Here is a 23527-nt window from a genome sequence, read left to right on the forward strand (position 1 = left end):
GCAACTTGCCAGGATCCTGAGAGTTGTACCCATTTTGCTTAAGCTGGAGATACCTTTTTAACCTCAGAGCATGGCCTGTGGAGATTGAAGGGCCTGCCATACAATGCTTTATATTCAGGTTATATCAGATCAGCATGCGGTGCTTTGAGCCATAGTACTGAGAGGATGGAATGCATGCTGGCAGTGGCACCTGTAGCACTAATATCACTGGGCTATATAACCCTACTCAAGGAGAAGTTGAGCCCAGGCCTTGTCTAACTCCACAGCCATTTTTGGCCCATGAGATAGACTTTGGTTACTCATGGTTTATCTATTTTATTGCCTTGTTTTTCTTTTGCCTGATCCACATTCTTGTGTTGTCTGTCTTGCACTGTTTTGAGTGCCGTCAAAAGCTCTAAAATGATAACCTAGTATAGCTACCAGTGACTGTGGAACTAGGACAATTGAAAGCTTCCCTACAGAAGGAAACCGGATGTTCCTTAGGCCAATATTTACGTGGGGGTGGCATGCTCTTTCCGAATATCCCACTACAAAACCCCTATCCTAGCTGTAGGAGGGAGCTTGATAATGATTTAACAATGGGGAAGAAATCCTTAGTATTGGAGCCTAAAATAGTGTCACTGGCAGTACATCAGCCTTATTTTGCTTTCACATGCTATTCTTGTCAGCCTTCACTTTCTGCAGGGATTTCTTAGCTGGGCTTTGAGGAAGCTAATCTTGCTTACTGAACCTTATGGTCGATAGCCAAGAGGGAGACATTTATTTTTGGTCTTCTGCATAGTGGGTGGTGTCCCTCACTGGAACTGGATTGCTTCTCTGGGCTGCCCCTCTTAAATTCTTCCTCTGGCCAAGGATTCTTGCTTATTTAACAGCTAGAACCACGCTGACAGTGAGTAAACATGGACTATATTGCTAAATCTAGTGACAAAATATTGAAGGTAAGACCTAATTTGTAGAATGAAAAGCAAATGAGAGAAGAAATCTTCTATAGCTGCTTCAGTAATTTTACAAAAGCCTGAATTCCTCCTTTTTAAAAAAAAAAAAAAAAGTAACCAGTGTGATATAAAATTGGTTGCATCATATAAACTTTAAAGACATTCATAGTTTTGTTCCAAATGTGGCCTATATTTAAAAATTGTAACCTGGTAGGAAATGTCCCATTCACTCACCATTTTTCACTATACAGTGATTTAGAAACTTTAAGACAAATTAGTGCAAGTTGTGTTTGTTTTATTATTGGTCTCCCCAGAAACAAAATATGAACTCTTTAGTCCTTGCTGCCAGTTAGCAAGCAATGTTCTCGAGTTATTCTATCACCAGTGATATTGTGTAAACCAAAAACGGTAATTTCAGCTTATTTAGGAAGAAAACAGGAAGCATCCAATGAAACTGAGGCAACAAATGTAAAAAGGATAAAAGAAAACATTTGTACATAAATTAATAATGCAATATGCATCTTGATGGTCCAATATATCTTTGAAGCCGAGAGCTCACTGGGATTGGAAACTGGTTTAAGCAGTTATATAGACAATGAGAAAGTCCACAGTTACATTAGATGTGGCTAGAGGGGAAAATGGGATATAAATTCTTGTTCTTTAGGCCATAAGCCAACTGCTAATTGTCTAGAATTAGCAAGAAATTTCCCTTACGGGTAGGTTATTCTATAATTACCCATTATAAGGTGTTCTTGCATCTTTCTCTGCAGCATTTGGTACTGGCTAGTGTGAGAGACCTGATATCAGACTTAGATAGACCTCTGGTCTGATCCAAAATGGTTATTCCTACATTTCTAATAAATGTGTGTCAAATGAGTAAGAAGAGAATAATTATTATAGAGAAAAGTAATATGTTCTGGGCTCCTTTTAGATCCTGCAAGCAAAAGAGTGGTAGGCTAGGACAGACAGCATGTGTTCTCTGAGATGTGCTACTGATGCTTGAGTAGGTGCCACTCCTCCCTCTGCATCAGCAAATAGCCCAGTGCTCCAGTACTGTGCTGCTAAACATTTTGTCCTCTAACAGAGACTTAAAACCAAGATCTTGACTGAAGTGTCCAGTAAAGATTCCATCATGCTTTTTGCAAGAGTAGAGAAATTAACTGTAGTTCTGGCCAAATTCTAGCTTAATTTTTTGCCCTAAATTCCCCTAGCAACTTTAGCTAGATACTGTATTCTTTGTTTCCTGGGCTAAAACTGTTGGGTGCCATTGCTAAGTATTGTTAAACAGCTGTTGCAGTCCAGCCCAGAAGTTGTTGCCTTTTTATGTTGAGGTAAATTAATCTCAGTTTAGAAATGGACTTACTTTTCTTCAAATTTATAATGCCATAGGGCTGCATGGTCCTTTACAAACAATTAGGCTGTGGGATGAAATTTACTGTGTAAGGAATACATGGTGTGTGTAAGTTTAATTAACATGAGTTTTGGATGGCTGCATTACTCATGAGTGACAAGCCATGAGTGAATTATGCAGGTGCTCATCCCATATAAATTAATTAAAACTGTCATTGTTTTGGGCCTGAATATTGCTCATCCAATAAAAATTGATGTCCTTTGGTAAAGGATAAGTAGTACCACATGTAGAGAAACATAAGGAAACACTTGTGGAAGATTATTAAATATTAGGTGTCTGAAATCTGGGGATGGTGGGAGTGTTAGAAGCACTTACCAGAGACAATTCTTGGGCAGAGTGTGCCTGACACAGTCAAAGTTAATGCAGTTTGTTGCATGACTTTGCAATGTGGATCTTACCACAACATGTGGTATAAGTAACACTACCAATATTATTTCTTATTGTTACATAAGGGACTCATTTAGCACCATCAATTGAACTGATGATTATCAACCATAGTGCTTGATCCTTCAGTGCCCTTCCATGTGAGTAGTCTTTAACTCATATGTATAGTCCTGTTCAAGCAGGTAGGGATCATAGGATCTGACCCAACAGATACATAAGATTACAGGACAGGGAATATGTCTAAGTAGCACTAGACAAAAAAAAAGCCTAGAACAATGGCCCAGTAGGGTGAGGTTGGGGGAAATTTGTGCTAAGGAGGCAGGGTTTCAAAGAGGGTTGGGTGTGGGCTGGTCAATTGTGATGTTAGGCTCAGGGCTTGTCTAAACATAAATGGTACCTGTAAGGGTGCAGACTCACCCGGTGGCCCCCCTGCTAGTCATCCTCAGGAATTAGCTCACCAACCCTCTGGAGCACCCTCTGCAGGCCAGTGTCCTGCTGCTGCTTGGCCCTCATGTCCCTCTCGGACCAGGTGCCCTGTTATCTGGGGTGCTGCCCCCTGGCAGTAACCCCTCAGTCTTAGGGTCTCCCCTCCTCCAGGAACCCCCACCCACTCTCCCCACCTTGCCTCAGTATACGGCTACTCCCAGTCATTGTCTAGCCCCCGCACCCTGGGGCAGACTGCAGTATCAGCCAACTCATCACTGGCAAGGTTGGGTTTGGACCTGCTGTCTGTGCCCACCCCTGAGCTGCCCTCTGCAACCTCCAGTACCCATTAGCCAAATGCTAGGCCACAGCCTGGGGCTTTCCAGGCTGGAGCTCTCCAGCTCCACTGTCTTTCCCCAGCCCTGCTCCACTCAGGTACCCTCTCTCTAGCTCCCTACAGCCAGACCCATCTCCCTTTACAGCCAGAGAGAGACTATTTGCTTGAGTGCCTGGCTCAAGTCTTTATATGGCCAGCTGGGCCCTAATTGGGGCATGGCCCCAGCTGAGCCTGTTTCCCATTCAGCCTGGGCTGTTCTCTCAGCCCTCCAGCCCTCTGTCAGGGTTGGAGTGGGTAACCACCTCACTACAGTACCACTTTAACTATACCAGCATAATTAAAGCGGCACAACCTCTATAGGAGTGTGTTGCTCTATGGAATCTGGGGGACACTTTGGGAGATTATGAATACCAATGTTGTAAAATTGCAATGAGTTATGCCAGATATGCCGTTTGAGATCTGTGAAAATGTTATAATTTGCCAAATGTGATCTTGTTTATATGTTTGTATCACCTTTGCATTATGGGTTATAGATATGTATGTCTGTGTTTCAAAACTTGTGCTATGCTTCTGGGTGACACCCCCAGACAGTTTGGCATCAGCACTGCCTACCCTTCTTGATGGCCCATCGAGAGCCATCAACTATACAACTGACCCATTGAGAGAAGGCAGAGGATACATCTTATCCATGCATGCCTTGCCGAGTCATGTGCATGGCTTCCGAGTCATGTGCTGGACAGCTTGTGTTGGAAACAAAGGAAGCACAGCCCACATGGCAAAAGACTATAATAAAAGGAAGCTGCATCTTCATTGTGTCTTGAATTCTGCTTCTTTCCTCTGGAGGAACTTTGCTGCAAACAGAAGCTCTGAGCAAAGGACTGAATGACCCATCCAAGTTGTGGATGTGTTCCAGAGGGACTTTCAAGTCAGCAAACTCACCAATACTGCTAGGAACCTGATATATGGACTTTGAAGTCTTTGTATGTGACTGTTTTACCATTTAACATCTCTTTTCCTATTCTTTCCTTTTTCTTTATAATAAACCTTTAGTTTTAGACACTAAAGGATTGGCAGCGTGATATTTTGGGTAAGATCCAAACCTATACTGACCTGGTGACATGGCCAACCCTTTGGGGTCGGAAGAACATTTTTGTATACGTGAGCAGAGTTTAAAATAACTTCTCATTGTACTGGACCTAGGTGCTGATTGGTAGCCAGAAAACTGGAATGCAATAAAGGGGGCTGTGCATTTTTTTTTTTCTCTTCTTGATAACCAGTGTGGGGGATCAGAAGCACAATTTGTGACTGGTTGAGAAGAATAACTTCAGCGTTACCCACCAGGCTTGGGAGTATCTGCTCTCCCTTTTGTAGCCTGCCCTGACATTGGCATTTTCAGTAAGGCCTGCCCCAAGCACCTTGGGTCACACTGGGTTAGTCGGCAGGATCCACAGAATCAGGTCACTTGGTTTTGGATCAGAAGCCCACATATCTCAAATTTGAAAATTAAAACTGAGTGTGTCAAAAGTTAAAGTTAATCCCAATGAGTGATCCACAATCAAAATGGCAAGCCCTGAGAGAGAGCCAGCGTCTTCAGCATGAGAGAGAAATGGCAGAACTTCAGATGCAAGAGAAGCAAGCCTTGGCCCAGCTGGAAAAAGAAGCTGAGGAGAGAGCTAGGCAAGCTGAGGAAAGAACCAAGCAAGCTGGAGAGAGAGAGACAGAGAATTTCACAAGAGGCGTATGGAGCTGCTACAAGCTGAGACCAAAGTTGCCAGACTTAAACTCCAAATCAAAATAATGAAAGAACAGCAGGAACTGTGCTATCCTGGAAGCCCAGCTCCTTTCTACAGCAATGATGGAGATAGAGTCTGCTCAGTTTATACGAATGTTAGTATGTTGTTTAATAATGATGTGATAACTGTTTAATCAGGTAATGTCATAACCCAGTCCCAGAAGAAGTATGACTGTGAATCCTCTGTATTGTCTGTAACATACAGGGAGATTTATTTATTATGTGTGTGTGGGGGGGGGGGAGTTGACTCTCTAAGCAGTGGCATGTGTTTAACCAGGTATGCTGTAACAAGGAAGAGAGTGTTTCTAGCCTTGGGATTGTGGAAAATAGCCATTTGTCCAATCAGAAATGCAGTTTATATGGTGAAGAAATTTCTGAATGTCTGTCTAATATCTCAGAAGTGAATCTGGAATTAGATGAAGTGCAGAAAGGAGCTCAGGGAAAGATTTCTTTAGAGCAAATCAGAGTTGATGGTCAGTTTGAAGCCCTAACTGAGGAAGGAAAGAGCAGATTTCAGGTGGGTGATAGACTGCTGGCAAGTGAGGTTTATAAAAGTGAGCCTGACCCAGGTAAAAGTGATGTGCTTAAAGTAGCTCAGTGTTATGAGCCACTATTTGTGGAAAGCAACAGTTTATCTGTTGAAAGGAAGACTGTTTCCAATTGCTTGCCTGTTAAAAATAGCAATGTGCCTAATGAAGGAGAATGTACCTCCCATCCTTTGTCTGTGGAGCAGACAGATGGTGCCTCTCAGCCTATGGTTGAGGATATTTCAGTTGTCACAGAGGTGGTTCTGGACTTAACTGATACACAAGAAGGAAGTGTTCCTAATGCCAGTGAGGAAAGCTGCAGAGGGAAAGAATGTGCCTCTAACAACCCTTTAACCATGGAGTTTAGCAGATTGCCTGAAGGGGGTATTATTTGAAAATCCTCTTAATGCTCCAGCGGTGATTCTGGGTGTAAGTGAAACACAGAGGGATTTTGTTGTGGCACCAGAGAGCAATGCTTCTATAGAACAGAAAAAAGGACTGTTGCTTAGAAAGATTCCTAAAGAGAAAAAATCTTCAGAGTAGTCTTTGCAAGCAGTTTGCTGCAACTGATGGATGTGGAAGTGAGTTGATTTAACTGAGGGTGAATCACTGTATGGAGAAAGCAACAGTTTGTTGGGGAGACTTGTTTCAGTTCCTAACTGCCAGTGTCTTTCTGAGGTGTATAGATCCACTGACCTTGCTTTAGAAAGATCCAGTATGGATAGCCTAGAGGTTTCAGAAGAAAAATGGTTAAACTGAACAGCTCTATGGCCACGTGGCTGGGCTTCCCCAGCATGTTTTCCATGCTGATTCTTTGAGTAAGCAGTCTGTACCTCAGGGCTTGAGGAAGATTGGGTTACTGGTTTTTCAGAGCAGAATAGCCTTATGACTGAACCCACAAGGATGCAGGGGAGAGCAGGCAAACTCTCACCCTTAGACACTTTGGATTTGTTTGGTATCTCTTTAAAACAGAGTCTAGTCTTTAAGCCGATGGTGATGCTGGATCCACAAGCAAGTGTGCAGGAGAGTGTCTGTGTAGATGTTCATAGCACAGAGGGGCTGCAGTTGGTGAACACACTTAGCCAGCAAAGGGATTCCTATAAGCAGGGAGATTCAGTTTTCAGTGTTCTAGGAAAAAGGTGGGAGGGAGGGGGAGGAAGGACCCAATTCTGCTGAGGGGAAGAATGAGTATCCAGCCTTGAAATTAGTAGCAAATGAGAATTTGAAAGCTAATGTCTGGGTTGATACAATCTACCTGGCTGACAAAAGAGGGGGAAGATTTGCCCCATAGTTGGTAGCACAAGGACACTCCTGGCCAGCCATGGGATTCAGTCAGACACAAGGCATGGTATGACCAAGTTATTTATAAACACTGACAAGTAACAGATTTGGTGTTACTGTTAAGTTTAAGCCTTCTAATGTATTTGATTTTGATGTCAACCCTGTCAACCCTGGTGCCATGTGTATGACTTTGATAAAAAGCCTGTAAACATATTGGGGATGATACCTGGATACACAGTGTAGGCCAAAAAGCCCTTGTCATAGTGAAATGGTATGACTGGTACATGTAAGCATTCTTGAAACTTGGCACAGCAGAAAAACCTTAACAAAGTCAGTCTGCTGTATAGAAAGGGAAATTGAGGCACACCACATAATGGTGTTCATGGGAATTCCACCCTTGAAAGCATTAATGTCTGTATTAGAATAACGTCAGAGAGAGGATACTTTCAAAGAAGAAAAGAAGCTGTATATAAAGAGCCTGATTTAGTCAAACAAAATTTTGATAAACTATTTCTGTTGTACCCTAATATTTGTGATGTAAACTGAAAGTGTAATAATATAGGCCCTAGAAGGGAAAATTCTTGTGATGCATTCAGCAGTGTCTAGGGACACCCCTTTCTGCATCAATTTTGCGTAGGACGTGTGTGTCGCTCTATGGAATTGGGGGGACACTTTGGGAGACTATGAATACCAATGTTGTAAAATTGCAATGAGTTATGCCGGATATGCCGTGTAAGATATCTGTGAAAATGTTATAAATTGCCAAATATGATGATCTTGTTTGTATCACCTTTGCATTATGGGTTATAGATATGTATGTCATGTCTGTTTCAAAACTTGTGCTATGCTGCTGGTGATACCCCTGGACAGTTGGGCATCAGCATTGCCTACCCTGCTTGATGGCCCATTGAGAGAAAATGGAGGATACAGATTATGACTCAGCAAGGCATGCATGGACATGCCTATGGACAGAAAAGGCTTCTAAGCCATGTGCTGGGCAACTTGTGTTGGAAACAAAGGAAGCACAGGCCACATCGCAAAAGACTATAATAAAAGGAAGCTCTATCTTCTCCATTTTTGTCTTCAGTCCTGCTTCTTACGTCTGAAGGAACTTCACTACAAGCTGAAGCTTTGAACAGAGGACTAAATGACCCATCCAAGCCGTGGATGTATTCCAGAGGGATTTTCAAGCCAACAAATTCACCAATACTGCTGTAAAGCTGATATATGGACTTTGAAGTCTTTGTACGTACGTGACTGTTTTACAATTTAACATCTCTTGTTGTTTCCTTTTTCTTTATAATAAACTTCTAGTTTTAGACTCTAAAATATTGGCTGGCAGTGTGATATTTTGAGTAAGAGCCAAACCTATACTGACCTTGGTGTGACTGACCCCTTGGGTTCAGAGGAACATTTTGTATATGTGAGCAGAGTTTAAAATAACTTCTCATTGTACTGGACCTAGGTGCTGATTGGGAGCCAGAAAACTGGAATGCAATAAAGGGGGCTGTGTGATTTATTTTTTGCTTCTTGATAACCAGTGCGGGGGCTCAGAAGCACAGTTTGTGACTGGTTGAGGGCAATAACTTCAGTGTTATTCACCAGTCTTAGAAATATCTGCTCTCCCTTTTGCAGCCTGCCCTGACCTTAGCATTTCCAGTGAGGGCTGCTCCAAACACCACAGGCCACTGGGGTAAAATGGTGCTTATACCCATATAATTTACTCATGTACAGGAAGGAGAATAAGCTATACCAATATAACTGCACTTTTATGCTAGTACAACTATTTTGTTGTTTTTTAAAAAAAAAAATCACACCATTGTCCGAAATAGTTACACACACACACACACAATCTCTTCTATAAAAAGTGAGGGCAAGTAATTCTGGGTAGACGTCTTTTTAATTTGAACTTAGTGGCTCTCTTGCCATGATTTGTGGTAATGACAAGAGAATCAACCCCTGTTCAGAAGTTGACATCAGACCCCCTTTAGGAAGTTCACTGCTTCCAGCTGGTGGTGGGGTCCGTCTCACAAATGAGCTGAATGGTTTATGTGATTATGTGAACTGACAGAGCCTTGTGGAGAGAAAAATAATAGTGTTCTTAAATTTAAATATTTTTATTTAGCAAATGCAGTGCCAGATACATAGGAGAACTCACTGAGGACGAGCCATCAGCATTCTGAACTTGCGTATGTGTGTCTCTCTCTCCCCGTTTCTCCAAAGGAAATCGAGTAATTTTTGAGACACTAATTGAAATTAGGCCATAATGCTGCTTAACCTGCTGCACTATATGTAGCACTGGAGCAGGCTGAGAGAGGCATTGCTAATCTCATTTTCTAGTCTCTCTTATCTGCTGACGGGGATGGAGAGTTAAATTTAGATACCTTCTTCCATGTTTGGGCCCTGTTCCCAGACAGCTCTGAGAGTACACTGTGGCTTTTATACCCACGTCATAAAGAACAAGCTTCTGTTGTAGCCAGTGACGAGCAAGAAGAAGAAAGGGAGGGTGTGCGGTGATTTAATATACCTAGATCCCCTCTTGCCCTTCATTCCCCCCACACTTAATTATTGAAGAGGATTTTTTTTTAAAGAGTTCGCTACACTGTTTGTAAAGCCCCAGTGGATTCTCCAAGGATATGTTGTTTTGGTGTGTGTCCCTTTCAAACCACACAGCATACAAATTTAAACAAGCAGATCTTCCTCTTCAGTTTTTCTTTTCATGTTTTATTTATTGTTGGTTTATATTTCATAAGGGCAATTTGTGGTGCTGTGCTCATTAGGGATAGGTCCATTATGCAATGGTAAGGTATTGCCATCTCTTAACATGAACAAGAAATCTGGTTATATCAGACAACATCTCTGTTTAAATAATAATAATCCTCTTAACTGAAAACCTGTTACTGGGATAATGTAATAAAAAGAATGAAGTTTACATACTTCATTGTAAAATTAGAATGAGGTTGTTTGTTCCTTTTGCATAAGGCACAACATGTGATGCTGTCTGCACTGGGGTGTGTGGGTGGGATGTTCAGAATCACTCTGTGTTGGCCTAACTTTGCTAACCTGAAACTATTAACTTCCATGAGAGCAGACTTAGGCCAGCAAAGCCCAGCCCACATGACTAAGGACCACCATCAGGTAACCTAAAGAAGGAGTTTACTACTAACAGCTTAAATTATAATTGACAATTTAAAAAAAAATTACCTTTCACTTTTCACCACTCACGAGGGTTGTTTAGCTTTTGCATTTCATTCAGTTTCTAGTTAGCTCTATTTCTGACTCATAGATACCGTTGCAAATACTATTGACTGAAAGCTTCCAACTTTGCAAGGGAGTGTTCGTATTTACAGAGTGTTTTTTTAAAAATGTGAACAACCTTTCTGTATGAAATAATGAAAAGAGTTACGATTAAACTAATCTGAATGTTGAGTTCTTCATTGACGTTAGCTCTTTAATAATATTTGAGTTCTACAACTTAAGCAGCCATTAGAAATCATAGCCTATGCTTTCAGGAGTCCAGTGCACATCCAGCAAGTTAGGTCCAAAGCAGTGACCAGGCAGCAGAGGAAAGGAGAGCTCTTCAGTTAAACCTGTGCCTACTGAGCTGATTGTGCAGTATTCCACTGGAGAAGGAAACCTTATGTCCTTCGCTACCTGAGAATGCTGGATGCCAACTGTAGTCCTTGGCAGCACTGTCTGTGATTTTTACTGGCTACTTGATGCTTTGCAACTTTAAGTATGTTTGCATTATGTATAAGCATTGTGGAGCCCTATCTTGCCCTTATTGAAGTCAATGGCAAAATTTCCATTGGCTTCAGTGGGAGCAGAATCATGCATTGTGGTGGCAAAAAGCCAGTTCAGAGTTTGACGAATGGGAAGAGAATTGTTATTTATTATGATGCATGTCCTACTGCAGTTTCACGGTAATCTCACTGAGTGAGTCAGTACAACAGCGGAGTCTATTACTGTTTTATCTTCCCCATTTACTTATTTTAATTTTTTTAACTGACCCACTAAGGCACACCATGACAGTGTTGGGAAGCCCCATGATCATAGCATCTTTCTTTATCCAATCCCTTCCCTGCTGCTTGTTTCCTTTATTCATGGTAGCTCATCTCAGGACTAGATTGCGAGCTCTCTAGGGCAGGGGCCTTGTCTTGCGCATCTTTGGGTGCTGTAAAATAGCAAACTATAACCTCCTCAATGTCAGTCCTGAAGCAGGATTCCCTGTGACCATTTCAGGAAGGCTAGGTCATACCATCAGAAAGAATCCCTGGTGACGCTGTAGTCCCAGCTTGCTCACTAAGTGTGTCTGTCTTTGTGCTCTGTGCTAACAGAACTCAGGATGGTGAGTTTTTTTAATATTGTAAATATGTATTGCTCTATAAAGAGACACTAGGCAACGCAGTACCAAGTGAGATGGTGTGGATGCTGCTAAGTGTTTTTGGCCAAATCCCAGCTAATGTTAAATGAGCGTGGGTGCACTGAAGTCACTGGAACTATGCTGTTTTATGCCATATGAGGCTCTGGTCTTTATTCTCTAGTTTCTGCAAAGACTATTTGTTTTTAACTAAGATTGCACACTATTCAGTTAATTTAATTAATAATGCTATCTTATACTACTAGAGTGTCTTCACTCCAAAGATGTCAAGTGTCAGAGGGGTAGCTGTGTTAGTCTGGATCTGTAAAAAGTGGCAAAGAGGCCTGTGGTACCTTATAGACTAACAGACATATTGGAGCATATGCTTTCGTGGGTGAATACTCAGACATGTATCTGACGAAGTGAGTGTTCACCCCTAAAGCTTATGCTCCAATACATCTGTTAGTCTATAACAGGGGTCCCCAATGCAGTGCCCGCGGCCACATCTAAATGCTCCTGCATCCTTGCTGGTGGTCGAGCATCCGCCAAAATTTGGCAGCATTTCGGCGGTGACACCTCTGGATGATGCCACTTGCCACCAACAAGCGGCGTCATCAAGAGGCGTCACTGCCAAATTTCGGCGGCATTTTGGCAGATGCTTGACCGCCACCACGGTCCGGTTGGGGACCAGTGGTCTATAAGGTGCCACAGGACTCTACTGCTTTTCACTCCAAAGGGTCTCAACGTGTTTTGTAACCAAAATGGCATACAAAAGTAAATCACCCATAACTGAAAAGTAGGTTGAAACGTGGGATGAAAAGTAGCAGCTGTTCAATAGTGCACAAAATTTTAAGAAACTGAATATCATATCAACCTGAAACTGCAAGAAGTATTCAGAGATGTAGAATGTAATCACCTGAATCATAACCACTGGATTTAGCACTGCAACTCTTACAGGAGGTGCTGTGGGAACCTTAATTAGTGTAAGAGGTCAAGGCCTTAATTTTATATCTCACCTGAAAGATATCACCTCTAGCAGCACAACTGCTCCTAACATTATGCTGGGACGTTGGCTCAGTATTGATGTAGAGAGAAGAGTGACACCAACTGAATCACGCATACCACTTACTGCACCATCCGTGGAGATCACCTCTCCAAGTGCTTGCTGGATCCAAAACCTGGATAATTTGAGACTGCCAGGATCACCACCCAAGATGGTATTATTGATGGTAGGCTCACTAGTACTAAATTACATTATAAGCTCTTTGAGGCATGAACCATATCTTCCATCCTGCTTGTTCTGTAAAGCACCAAACACACTTCTGGGCCTGTAAACACGATAAATGACATTGTGTTGAAATTTCAGTTGTATGGTGGCTATATCTAAAATCTTCAGTTTTAAATTTTAATTTGTAGACACCCTAGTAGTGAGTGTCTCCGTAAACCTTCCTGAGATCCATGAATTTTCACTAGTTTTCGTGTGACATTGAGTAATGTACATGTTCTCTCTCTCTTACTGTTAGCTGGCAATACACTATGTAACCATATGGTTCTATATAGGCAATTGGTAGTGAGATTAAACAGGATGCAGTTTATAGTATAACATTCCTCAAATACTTACAGTTGGACTTGCCTATCTACCGAGTAGCATCTCCATTTCTGGGAAGCGTAGGGGTGTGCTGCTCTGACAGTGAAAGAAACACTTGAGTTATGCAGTAGAACTATACTAAATTCGCTGCAAGGTGTACTATATTGTGGAACTAAATCCAAGTGCACAAGTATGGGATTAATTTTCTTTTATTAGCACTTGCATCAGTTTGTTCTGTACCCTGAAACACACTCACTAGATTGACTTGCCGCTGTGCTGGGGTTGTCTGGTTACACTGCGGTGGTTTTATTTAACAAGGAAACCCTTGTTCTCAAACACCTTAGCTAGGTAAAGTAATAAGTCGGGCCCCCCAAAATCTTGGTTTTAAAAATTAATGCAGGTTGGGTCCTTGTTGTTTGACTTGTGGTGATGGTGGAACCTTTATAGTTCATGTTTGCAAGCATTTCTTTGCAGCCATGAGTACTGGAAACTTCTTTAATTGTATTTTTAATGAAAGCTGAGATTCTTATGTAATCACATGAAGCCGGGAGCTGGGACTTAAGAAAAAACATTACATGTCATGAGACTCATGATAAAATATTGAACCCTGGCAACATTGTAATCTGTGAACCAAAAAGCCAAGAATAAAAACACAACATAGACTCCATTCCTATAATTAACTACATGCTTTAAAAATGAAAACCTGTGTACGTTTTCACTTTGATTCACTTACATTGTTACTAGTCCAAGGCTGGGGGATGCTATATGGGAATCAGGCTGTGAAAATAAGCAATGTGCCATTGCTGTCCATGGCGAGTGTAATGCAAGATGTAAACAAACAGCATTACTGGTGACTAATTTAGATTTTATGGTATCTGAGTTTGAATCACTTCATTACTGTTAGTGTCAAAAGTTTGACTCCATGGTTGAGTCCCTTCTGAACAGTTCCATGAGACCCACAAGGCATAAGCCAACAGTAATCATTAAGGAAAACCTCTGTATTTTCCAAGTCATCCAGTCTTCTATGCATATGAGTTCTTTGGGGCAGGGACTGTCTTTGTGTTTGATTCTATACTGTTCACAAAAAAAGTTTTTGACTTAACAAATAAGAGATGGATATTTTGCCCCAAATATGATTTTTATCTTCTAGCGAAGCCTGGTTACTTGAGTTGCAGTTTGTGTATTATAAACAACTCTTAGCTCTTCCCAAGATGGGATGGTGAGTGCTTGACCTTTCAGCAGCTCCTCCCCTTCTCCTACTCTCTACCCTTTTTCTATCACCACACATGCACAAATGTGCATTCCAATCGCTGCTAGAGGCTGAAATCATCCTTCCCCGTTTTCCTCTTTGTTGCTGTACTACTCTTTTCCTTCCTTCCCTTTCTTTTCAGTGCTGTTTATCTCCTTGTGCTAAGTAGAATGGAGGATCTAACAGGTCTTCTCCCTATTGTTTAAAATTTTTATTACAGTAATACCCAGAGGCCCCGATCAGGACTGCATTGTAGTAGGTACTCTACAAACACAAGCACAGTTGTCTCCAAAGTAACTGCAATGTAAAACGATATAGGGAGTGTTTCATTGTTTTGATACTTTATATATTTGTTACTAAGTGCCACCTATCCCCTTTTGGCATGACAGGAAATGTTTAGGAGGGATTAGATGGAGGAGAGGGCCTTACAGATCAATTAAAAGAGGACAGTCTAACATCTCTGATCCCTTCCCTTTCTTCATGGTACTCCTGTATGCATTCTCCGCTGCTGCCCTACAAACAGTTTGGCTCATTGAGTGATAACCTTGACTTCAGGGTATCCCAGTCAATCAGGAACTCATACTATGGCAATGGGGGCATGTAAGTTCCTAGTTAGATACCTTCTCTCTTCAAAGTATTTGCATACTGCAGTTCTATTAATTCAAATGAAATGTGCCTCTTCTGTTTAGTGTTTGAAATTATGCTAGTGTCAACCATGATTACACATGGTTGTTTCAAGCACCCTTTATCTGGTGGGTTGAGACTTTCATCTGGAAAAACTATCCCCTGAACATGAATTTTATACCGTGGGGAATGAGGAGGGAAACTCTTCCCACACTTATCAGGGAACTGGTATAAGCAATAGCCATAATTATTGCTAGCCTAATGTTCATCACTGGATGCCCACGGCCTATCAATAAATTAAGGGATGGAAGGAAAATAAACACAGATGTGGCAACTAACAGAACATCAATGCAACTGATATACACTCCTACTCACAAGTGACTTTCAAATCAAATCATTGAGGATTCTCACACTTAATGGGTCCCTGATTTGTCCCATTAAATTGAAGAGGTAAAGGGGGTAAAGAGCTTCCCCCCAACCCTCCACTTTCTAGCTCTGCAAAGTTAGCTTGACTTGAAGAATCAATTTGGGCTTTTTTTCCCCTTCTCTTACATCAAAACCTATAATAAAGGCCTGGCAGGCCAAATTAAGACCTCATGTCACCTATGCAACCTCTTTATCGTCAGTGTAACACAGATGTAACTGACTGGAACTTAGTAAACAATTCTGTCAGTATTACACACGGTAGAATAGAATCCAGTGTGTTCTGCCTTAGCTGTATCAGCAGCAGCTCCACACACAGAACAGGTCTGCTGAGTAAGAAAGTGACATTTTTATAGTCACTTTTCAGAGTAACTAGTTTAAAAAAAAAAACTTTATTGCACATCTCCAGGTCACTAGTTTTTGTAGAATATCAGCCTTGTGAAGATCTGTGAAGAAATAGCAAAACCCATCACTCAAAATTCAGATAGACACCCCTGGGAAACTAGAATCAGGGAAAGGGTTGGAAATGTACACCTGGTTTTGGTCAGGAACTGTCTTTTTAATCTGTCTGTACAGTGCCTGATGCGATGGAGTTCTGATCTGTGACTGGGGCTCCTAGATCTTATAGTAATATAAATAATAATAAAAGTCTACAGCCCATGAATGATCGCTTGCTTCTGGGCTATGTTAGTATCTTTTAGTCCATTCTTCTAACCTCATGTTCTCCAGTTATTCTTCTGGCAACCATCATTGGGAGCAGAGGATTTAAAGTTCTAACTTGAGACTTTTCACCAGCACCAGTAACTTGATCCAATCTGCAAAGATCTTTGGTTTCAACCAGCTTCTCTTCTCCGGTGATGCCAGGCAACTGGAAGCAGTAATTAAAAAAATTAGGCCACTGGGCTTTCTATATATAGCAGCACTTCTGATCCCAAGAAACAAGCACTCTCATGCAGTCTGTTTTTAGCTGTCAGTGTTTGTAAATTAATATTAATAATGCTAGTCTTAAGTAATTCTTTTAAATGTCTTAGTATTTTTCCCTAGCTGTTCCCAGCTTTTTTATTTTAAAATAGTAGTTTAAAAAAACACCCTGTCTGTACCTCAGTCTCTTCTGCTTTCTTCTTCTTCATCAGAATGCTAAGTTGACCAAGGTTCCCTCCGCTGAAGGGCATCATACTCTTAGAATGCACCTGACTTGCATCAAAGTCAGTCTGATTTTGATGTCAGCCAGAAGGACTAATTTCAGCTTTGAGATCCTGGGCACACCATTTCTTGTAAATTACACATGAAGCTCTCTGCGTATTGCAGAGATTTAAAAAGATGAAACCAATTAAATTTTCATTGACGGGGGGAGTAGAAGGGGAAGAAGGCAGAGATACAATGACTGGTGGAAGAAGTAAAATGTGAAAACCAGAGAATTTAATTGTGTATGGCAGATGTTAAAGCAGTTTATAAAGTTTAGTCTTTCCATTTTGTTTCATCATTCACCCATTTCATAAAATAATCTAGTTTAGCCAACATCTCAGTATACAGCTGAAAAGCTAAAGAGCAGTAAATATTTACTGTCACTAGGAGGCTTACAGATCTAGTGTGTGTGTGTGCGTGTACGTGTGCGCTTTCCCAGTAAAAATAGCTGATTTTCAGAGGTTCTGATCACCCACAATTCCCACTGTTTCAGTGGGACCTGGGAGTATTCAGTACCTCTGAAAATCAAATTATTGGATTTTTTTCTACATAGAGAAATTCTAAGGTTCCAGTATCAAAGAATAAGCTTTGAAACAGGATGATCTGTTCCATGTTTTTTCAGTCTGGAAGTCACAACCATCCTCCCTTTCTCTGTGTCTGTCTTTGTCAGAAGGAGATCCTATAAAACTGTATGCAAAAGGTTGAAAACTACTGATCTATTCAGGAACTGATTACCACACCCATCACTGTGGAATCAGTGCACTTTCCATAATGCATTAAGCAATGTGACTAGCATCTTTGAGGACAGAGTTGGGGACTGAGCCTCAGAACTCCTGCATTTTTATTTCCAGCTCTGCCACTGATTCACTACTTCTCTAAGTGTATTCATCTGTAAACAGAATGCAATAATTCTTATCTCACTCACAGGGGACAAGAAGGAAGGTCCAGTGGTTAGGATACTAGCAGGGGTGGCAAGCCACGGGGGGCGCTCTGCCGGCGCCGCGAGGGCGGCAGGCAGGCTGCCTTTGGCAGCTTGCCTGAGGAGGGTCTGCTGGTCCCGCGGCTTCGGCGGACCTCCCTCAAGCGTGCCTGTAGAGGGTCCACTGGTCCCGCGACTTCGGAGGACCTGCAAGAGGTCCGCTGAAGCCGCAGGACCAGCGGACCCTCCGCAGGCAAGCCACCGAAGGCAGCCTGCCTGCCGTGCTTGGGGCAGCAAAATGCCTAGAGTCACCCCTGGACACTACTCTGAAACTTAGAAAACCTGGGCTCAGTTCCCTATTCCTGGGCTCAGTTCCCTATTCCAGATTTCCTTTGTCATTTAGTCTCTCTGTGCCTCAGTTCCCCAGCCGTGGTAAAATGGTAATAATAGCACTTCGCTCCCTCACAGGGGTTTTGTGAAGGGTGGGCATTTGATTGCTTACATTGATAGGTTAAATATACTAGGTGCTCAGATGCTACTGTAATGAGGGTCAGATAACTGCATAAGGTAAAAAGGTTGAGATTTCCTGTTACTTAACATTGGTAAAGCATTTGAGATCTGCAGGTGAAATGTACTTTAGACATTGAAAATGCTGTTACAAGTTTGTGGTTAGATTCTTAAGTGGCTACTCTTTATTTCAGGCTATTTTTCAGACTCTCTTAAGATTTAATCCTATCATTTGTTTACCCTGGGATTGTACCTAAGGGTGTCAAGAGAGCAGTGTAGTCATGGTGCAGGATAAATGGATACATTGCTCTGTCTATGCTCATTACTGTCTTTCCTTCTTGGTCTGATTTTTTTGAAATTTCTCCCAGACATTTTGTGTAGTCCTTTTATGTCTTCAGTGAGTTCTGTGCTTCCAAATCTGTAGGCCGACGCCAAGGAGTTCTGAATTTTGAGTTAAATTCTCATCTTAATGAATTTATGATTTTGGCTTATGTTAATAGTGATAATGTGACTAAATCGCGCTTCAGAAATATACATCCAAGTCAGCACCCAATGTTTTTTCCCCTCAGGTACTAGTTGCTCCAGTAGTCTTCCAAGAGAAGAAACTGGGCTACTAATGAAAGAGAAAATCAGAGTAGATTAAGCATCTGAGATACTTGTATTCCATAACTTTTAGTGGCCTGATCTAGCAAAGTGCTTAGTACTCTGCACTCCCACTAAATTCTCATTGAGTTGAGGTACCTTGTAAGATACCTTGAGTTGAGGTACCTTGTCTCTTTGTAGGAGAAGGAAAGGGGTGAAATGTCATCTCTGGATTGTTGCTTCTGCACCTTAATAATTCAGGGTTTGTATTAGATGATGTGTCCAGAGGAAGCTGTTTTATAATGTGTGTGTATCTTTCTCTGTTTTTTTTACAGGCCACTGTCATGAGAGAAACCCTGATGGCAGCCATGACAAGCAGAAGTACTTTGGTGACCCCCAAGAGTCTGTAATAACAGCTGAGGAAGAAAACTCTGAGGGAGATATAGAAGAAGATCCAGAAGCCTTTGTTCAGAGTTCAACAGGAGACCCTACCTCCCTGAGACTGGAAAGTAAGTCAGCCTTGGAATTTCGGTCCATGTTTGGACAATGAGTCACTTTCTACACTTCAAGCCTGGCTTCCTTTTCAAAAGAGCTGTTTTGCTTCCTATAGATGTGCTCTCCAGTTTTGCTTGCCTCAAGGATGAAACACCTATGACAAGACAGAAGAAAGGCTATTTCTTAATTCAGTTGATTTCTTATTTGATCTTTCAAGTCCGTCGCAGATAGCAGACAGAGGTGCTGCAGACCAAGGCTATGACTGAGTTTTTTACCTCTCAAGTGCCCCATTTCTTTTAGTTTTGTGTGGGCAAAAACAGAGCCTGTATGCAATATTCTCAGTTACTGGAACATGACTTGTTTCTCAAACTGCTGCTCCTCCCAAAGTGAAATAATAAGGAAACCTTTAAGAAGTTAAAGTTTTTAAAATAATGTGTAAAGCATCTTTGATACATTCTGCCTCTTTAATGCAAGTTTTACTAGGGGTATACTGTATAAGGCCTTAAAGCAGTCCCCTGCATGACACAAAAGTTAGAGAATTGTGTATATTAATATTTAACGCCCTTCAGATTTTGAGTGCCTCGGACAGCAATACTGGTGAGTTTTCCCCCCGTTTACTTTCCCTACTGAAACACAGTAGTAATGAGGTAAACCCCTGTGTAACAGGGTTGGGACTCACCACCTGGCGCCTCCCGCTGGTGACTCTGGGAATTAGCTCTGTCCAGTGGAGCGCTCTTTCCTTGTGGTGTTCTGTCCGTTGTCTCACCCTCAGTTGGCGGCTCTGGACCCGCGTTGCTCCCTGCTTGGCAGCGTCCGCTTCAGGACCACTGCCCTCCGGCAGTGCCCTTTAGTCCATCCACACCCCCTTCCGGGATGGAGGGGTGGGGGTTGGTTGATCAGCAATCTCTCTATGGCCCAGCCACCATGTCCAACCACACACCCCAAAGTCTAATCCCTCTTGTCAGGGATCCAGCATAGTCTATGATGGCTGCTCCCTATGGCCGATGGCTGGGTGTACTGCAAAGGAGAAGGAGGGGACCCAGGCCTGCCCTCTACTCTGGATCCCGGCCCAGGGACCCTCTGGCAGCAGCCTTGCTGTCCTCCTTCTCTCCCTTGGTCTGTCTGCTTCCCTGGGCCATTTCCCCTACGGCACCTTGCACCCACTAGACCCTTCTCTTCAGGGCCGGCAGCCTGGCAGGCTACGGGCTAGAGCTCCCTTTTGCTCTCGAAGCCCGGCCAGTACTGCGCTGTCCGTGAGGCTAGTCTCTCGCCTTTGGAGACTGACCTTCCCCTCTCAAAGGCCTGGGACAGACTGACTGCTCTCTTCCTAGGCAGCCTTCTTATAGGGCTGAGCCTGGCCCTGATTGGCTCACAATAAGCCCTTCTTTAATTGGCTCCCTGTCGCACAGGCGCCCTGGCCTGCCGCAGCCCACACTCTCTCAGCGAGTGGGGTAGTCGCCCCACTACATGCTGAAATAGATAACGTTTCACTGTGTGGCGCTTGAAAACTTCTTATTTTGTCACCTTATTCCTGTTAACAGTTTTACGGGGAGAGAGAGGGAAGAGAAGCAAGTAACCTTTAAAACTGATCATATTTTGTTCCCCACTCTTCTTCCTTAAGCATAACAGCAAAAAGCATTAGGTTACAAGTAAAAGCCCAGAGAGTAGGGTATGGTCCAGATTTAAGGATACTATTTCCTAGAAGACACTGTTAATTTGTATACCCATCTCATTCGCACCTTGATAATTCCTGAATCAACTGTACTAGATAAAAGTGAAGAGAGGAAGACAGAGTTGCTCAGAAAGCTACAGAGAAGCAGCTATCTTCCCTCTGAAACAAAGAGAATTGTCATGGACAGGGAGAAGAAGAATGTGAATTGATCTAGAGTTGCCCACTTTTGAATCAGCAGTTGATGAAGCATCATTATGGGAAGACCTGTATTTTCATAAAGACTTTCCAATAGCTTCTGTCCAGTGAGTGAGCAGTGATCTTCCTATTCTATACTTCTGATTTTGAAAAAATAAATGAGAAGATGGTACTGAGAGCACAACTGTCATGGTCATAACAAGGTCTACATTTCAACTAAGCCTTGTTTGCTTATGTCACTTTGCAGAGTCCTTTGTGTGAATGCATGTGTTCATGGCGAGGAAGGGGATTTAGTCAAATGAAATATTTCAGTTCTGTTTGTTAAAACAAAATATTGTCATCGATCCAGCTTCCATGAACAGCTCTATAATAACAAATCAACCCAGCAACTCAACAGTTTTTAAGAACTTTAACAAGCCAGAGTGTTTGAAGAAAATCAGTTTTGCAGCTCTCAACAAGTGGAAATGGTGATTTTTAAAAATTGTTGGAAGTGCCTCGCTTGAATAATCCATGGTGTTTACTTTTTTTAATTTAAGGTCTTAGATGGTCTGCATCATATTTGCACAGGTAGAAGACTTGAGGCATAGCATAGTGATATCCCTTTGTACTGCCTTTGGGTACTATTGTAACACACATAATTTTGGTGACACTTATTGACATTTCGTTTCAGACACGGTTGTTGCAGAAAGCAATGACTCAGAAGGGATGGAGACTTTGGGAGATGCTCAGATGTCTGAAGAAATGTTGGCCTTGGTGGATGAGTTTGAAAATTCCTGGTCTCTCGAAGCGTTTGAGGGAGCACTGGAGGTGAAAGGTCGTCGGATGGATTTGCAGGGAATCAGAGTTCTAAAGACGGGTTCTCAGAATGGACTGGCTAGCTCCTGTTTTGGAGATTGTGGAGAGGATGATGAAGCTGAGTGGGTAAGAGCACTCATTTGCAAGATATAGTTCAGTAGTATTCATAAGTCATATCCTAATTTACCATGACTGTAACAATGTTGGTTTGAAGGGAGGCTGACCAGTTCAGCCTAGAATACAGAGTCTTTAAACTCTAGATCACCAGTCTTTCCTGGGTTGTAAATGACCAAAAGACATGACCACCTGAGAGCTGGTTGATGGCCTGTGAGGAATATATTGGTAGTTTCAGCCCACCTCCTAACAGACAAAACTGCCACCAGCATTGTTACTAGTGTATATCTTTATTGGTAGCAAAGAGGCCAAGTACTGAATGAACTGTGGAGCATGAGTACACCTCTTATCTTTGGGGCAGTCCAGGCCCTCCTAGGTGAGGGTTGAGTCTCACTGCTGGTGAATGGGAATGAAATTTGCACTGCATTGTGTAGGTAGAGGATTTCATTCTTCTGTGCTCTCATATCTGACACTTACCAGAACTGAATTCATTTTGATAAATACATTCATAAATTTAGAGAGACGAGGCAGCTGAAGTAACTTCTATTAGAGCTACTACTGTGATGAGAGAGCAGCTTTTGAGCTCCACAAAACTCTTCTTTAGGTATTTTTCTGACCTCAAGAAGAGCTCTGTGAAATGTTAAAGCTTGTCTCTTTCGCAAACAGAAGTTGGTCCAATAAAATATTTTTACCCCCTGTCTCTCACATACCATGGGACCATGATAACTACATGAAAGACATTAATAAACAATTGTCTTTTTTTTTAAAAAAAAAATCTACCTTGATGCATTCAAAAAACTAAAAAAACAAAATGCTATTATGCTTTAACTGGCCTTGGACTTTTACCCTCAATGGCAAATTAGTATAAAAGGAAGGGTACAATATTAACTGAAAGGTCTAGTTAGAATGAAGATACCTGATGTCCATTTTGATGGTGCTAAAAACAGAACAAAAAGTAAAGTGTTCCAGTTCTGTAGCAATTAAAAGGACTTTCTCTCTCACATGCACAAGTGAAATACATTCGAGGATTCATGTGTGTAGTGTGGTATTATTGATCACAGTTACCCCTACCAATGTTATTCTTTTACAGATCACATTCCAGGTCAAACGTTTAAAGAAACCAAAAGCAGAAAACTTGGATCTTCAGGAGCCCCCTGGGAGAAATGAAGAGGAAGGGGTTAATGTAGAAGATGAAAACCTTTACCAAATGGCACTGGAGATCAGTGGCCCAAAGATACCCTCCCCTGGACCAGCAGGTAAATTACTGTTGTCAGGGAATGCAGATCCCTCAGTGCCTCACATTCCATTGTATTAATGCATCAAATGGATAATAGTGAGATTCTAGAGGTATATTTTGGTTTATATGAATAAGTGGCACAATTAGAATTCTATTCTATAAAAATTCTCCTAAGAGCCCCTATTTCTAGAGTACAGTTGTGTTTTATATAGCATCTTTCACCTCAGCTGTTTCCTAAAACGCTTTTGGGGGTTTATCATAAGCATTCCCAAATCTGGACCTTAGCGTCCAGAAATCTGGGTGCCTGCGTGAACCCCTCTAAGCTTAATTACCAGCTTAGATTTTATCTCGCTGCCACCATCCAAAAATTCCAGTGTTTTGGCTCACTCTGGTCTCCCCAAAACCTTCCCTGGGGAACCCCCAAGACTCAGATGCCTTGAGTCTACCACAAAGGGAAATAACCCACTTCCCTTCCCCCTCTCTCTCCCACCC

At 42.0% G+C, this 23527-nt stretch overlaps 1 protein-coding gene across 3 annotated transcripts in view; it reads left to right on the forward strand.

Annotated features, from left to right (window-relative positions):
• Nucleotides 1–23527, forward strand: part of TTC17 (tetratricopeptide repeat domain 17) — an 83862-nt gene that overhangs the window by 44108 nt on the left and 16227 nt on the right. For all 3 annotated transcript variants that reach the window (XM_032790404.2, XM_032790405.2, XM_032790406.2), the window contains exons 17-19: nucleotides 18863–19036; nucleotides 21560–21810; nucleotides 22889–23054. In XM_032790404.2, the coding sequence (XP_032646295.1) occupies nucleotides 18863–19036; nucleotides 21560–21810; nucleotides 22889–23054 (591 nt within the window). The remainder of the gene's footprint in view (nucleotides 1–18862; nucleotides 19037–21559; nucleotides 21811–22888; nucleotides 23055–23527) is intronic.

The sequence above is a fragment of the Chelonoidis abingdonii genome, chromosome 4 (assembly GCF_003597395.2).
Source record: "Chelonoidis abingdonii isolate Lonesome George chromosome 4, CheloAbing_2.0, whole genome shotgun sequence".
Lineage (NCBI taxonomy): Eukaryota > Metazoa > Chordata > Testudines > Testudinidae > Chelonoidis > Chelonoidis abingdonii.